The following is a 3,193-nucleotide window of genomic DNA, read 5'->3' as shown; positions in this document are numbered from 1 at the left end:
GGGGCGGGGGCAGGCAGGGCTGCACACGGAGACACGGACACACTGAGTGCACCCCAACACACACACCCCCCAACACACACACAGACGCACGCGCGCACACACACACTGCACACCAACATGCACACACCGCAACACACTGCGCACCAACACACAGCCCTGTGAACGCATATGCAGGCTCGCAGGCTCACCTGAACCACACTGCATGTGTACAGTGTGCATACACAGTGTGTGTACATAGATGTAGAATGCACCCAGACACTGAGTGTACCCACACATAGTGCACACAGGGTGCCTGCATACGCAGAGTGCACCACACAAACTGACGTGCCAGCATGTGTGCACTCAAGGTGGGCGCATATATACAGTGTGCACCACGTAGGTATGCTGGACTTGTCCCACTTGCACATCACTGCTTGCCTGCTGCAGCTGTAAACAGATTGGCTCTTCAACACCCAAACGTGCATACTGCCTGTAGTAGTTATGTTCTCTGGTGTATGTTTTTTGGGAAGGACCTGGTGGCAAACGGCTGCAGAGAGCAGGGTCGCAGTGAACTTCCCAAAGAGGCTGTGATGCCACACTTGTTTTTTTCCTGCTAGCTGTTAGCAGGCAGTGCTTGTAGCCAGGTGCTGCTGCCTGCCATGGGGCCTGCACACCCTCATCCCTCAAGCAGAGCATTCAGCAGGGGTCTATTGGGGGTGTCTGATCCCAGCTTCTGCCTCCCCTCCTGCTTGGAACCCCCTGTGTTGCCCCACCCCCCCGGAGAGGCCACCATGCCCAGCACCCGGAACCAATGACTCTGTGACATCAGCCCCGGGAACAAGGGCACCGTGGACAACGTGACTACTGCGGGCACTACGTTGGCTGCCGCACTGGTGGCGACAAGCCCTTGGTTCTTGCAGCTGCCAACTGCCGCTGGCAGCGATGAATTTGCTCCCCCTCCTTGTCCTGCTGGCCGTGTGCTGGCCTGCGCACAGCACATGGGACAACTGTGGGTAAGTGGGCCAAGGCTCTGGGAGGGAGCTTGGGCAACCCTTACGGGGTTCACTGGAGGGTGCCCGCTTGTCCCCTGTGGCCACACCACAGCTTCCCGAACCCCATGTGGGAACCTCAGTTCCTTGCCAGCACCCAGGCTGCTGGGACAACTTGTCTACGGGGCTAAAGCAGAAACAGGGGTGGACGGACGTATGCCCCACGGGGTTCCCTGGCCCTGCTGTCCATGCAACACCTTGTGCGGAGGGAAGATGGCTGACCTTCAGCCTGAACAGCAGCAAGCCATCGAGCAGGACAGTAACGAGTTTCTGGTTACAGAGGGACCTGCGGGCTCCGGCCCATGGCTTCTCACTACGGCATGTCGCGTGTCGTGGGTGGCACAGATGCCCAGCCAGGGGCCTGGCCCTGGATCGTCAGCATCCAGGATCCCTGGAAAATAGGCACGGGGCATATATGCGGAGGGTCCCTCATCAGCCCACAGTGGGTCCTCACAGCAGCCCACTGCTTCATCGAAGCCAGGTAAGGAGGACCAGGGAATGGGGATATCCCCACAATACTAGCAGGTGCCCTGTCCGCAGCACCACGTGCTACTCCCATCCCATTTCCTTGCAGTACGTCCAGCGCCTGGGCACACCAGAGCCCAGCTGAGAGACTGCTCAGGAGAAGGCTGGGCTTGTGCCACTGCTTCCTAGCAGCCTCCAGCTCGACATTCCTTGTGCCTAAGGCATGCTGGGGCCATCACACCCTCCGTAGCACTGCTTTCCTCTCTCCCTTGTGAAGCAGAAGGCAGGGAAGTGCTGGGCTGCTGCAGCACATGGCTCCGCTCCCTCTGACCCCTCTCTCCATCTGCCTTCCAGGCACATCACAATGTGGCGCGTGGTGATTGGGGCCACCCAGTTGACTCAGCTGGGCCCTGAGGCCCAAGTGCGCAATATTAAGCGGCTACTGGTTCACGAACGCTATAGCAATATCTCGGAGAGGAACGACATTGCGTTGCTAGAATTGGACCAGCCTGTCCAGTGCAGCTACTATATACAGCTTGCCTGTGTGCCTGACGCCTCGCTGAGAGTGTCAGAGCTGACAACCTGCTACATCAGTGGTTGGGGTTCCACGACTGCAAGATGTGAGTTCCCAAAAAGTACTCGTGTCCTGAGTGCAAGCTTGGCACACTGGGGAGGTGGGTTGGGCTTCCTGACAGCAGAGGCAAAAGTCAGAGTCAGGCCGTGGGGACGTATGCCCACAGAGAGATGGGCCTGACCCATTACCCAAAGCAAGACAGAAGGGAAACACCGGTACAATGACTCTCAAGATGCAAAGCCAAGCCCTAGGGAAGGGGTTCACCCAGACAGGGGAGGAGAACTGGCAACGAGCTGCTGGGTGTTAACTCCTTTCTGTGCTCACAGCTGGACGATCAACTGATGTCCTGCAGGAGGCCAAGGTCCGTCTCATTGATGTCAACCTCTGTAACAGCAGCCGGTGGTATAGAGGGGCCATCCACACTCACAACTTGTGTGCTGGCTATCCGCAGGGTGGCATTGACACCTGCCAGGTAGGAGCATGCTACAAGTCAACCCCCAGCAGCACAGGCAGCCCTGTCACAACCGCCCAAACACACCCCGGCACGCACTTTGCCTGGCAAGTGACCCTCCCACCGCTGGGTCCCCACCGCTGTTGGGGCTCACCTCCCCTTCCCCATCTGCAGCTCCTTGCCCAGTGCCTCCCTTGTCCCAGAGGCCTGGGACTCTGCCCAGAAAGCCCATCCGGTGCTCTTGGCAGCCCATAGGTCCAGATCCCAATCCTGGAACATCTGTCTTCCACACATCCAGGATCACTGTGCAGAGATGAGAGAGCCCTACCTTACAGGCCCACGACCCCCTCCCAGACAAGGTTCTGTAAGCTCCAGCACCTGAGCAGAGCCTTTCTGAGCAGTGAATACAGCTCCAGCAGGTGCTGTGAGAGAGAAGGAGCCAGCCACAGTGCTGACAGTGGCCACCCAGCACCACTTTAATCCTCTCTCCTCCGCTGCAGGGTGACAGTGGTGGTCCTCTCGTGTGCAAAGACAACAATGCTGACTACTTCTGGCTTGTTGGAGTGACCAGCTGGGGGAAAGGCTGTGCGAGAGCAAACCAGCCGGGAGTCTACACCTCCACTCAGCACTTTTATGACTGGATCCTGGTACAGATGGGATTGCGCCCAGAAGTAA

The 3,193-nt window shown here is 58.3% G+C and overlaps 1 protein-coding gene across 1 annotated transcript; it reads left to right on the top strand.

Annotated features, from left to right (window-relative positions):
- Positions 1-774: 774 nt before the first annotated feature.
- On the top strand, positions 775-3,186 carry LOC103893174 (acrosin; the record flags this gene model as incomplete). The annotated part of the gene is made up of 5 exons (XM_009289299.2): positions 775-992; positions 1,309-1,509; positions 1,848-2,113; positions 2,394-2,539; positions 3,019-3,186. Coding segments are annotated over exons 1-5 (852 nt in total), but the record flags the coding sequence as incomplete, so codon positions are not given.
- Positions 3,187-3,193: the final 7 nt, after the last annotated feature.

The sequence above is a fragment of the Aptenodytes forsteri genome, unplaced genomic scaffold (genome assembly GCF_000699145.1).
Source record: "Aptenodytes forsteri isolate BGI_AS27 unplaced genomic scaffold, ASM69914v1 C13823587, whole genome shotgun sequence".
Classification (NCBI taxonomy): domain Eukaryota; kingdom Metazoa; phylum Chordata; class Aves; order Sphenisciformes; family Spheniscidae; genus Aptenodytes; species Aptenodytes forsteri.
The sequence above is the reverse complement of the archived record's forward strand: the minus strand, read 5'-3'. Positions and strand labels throughout refer to the sequence as shown.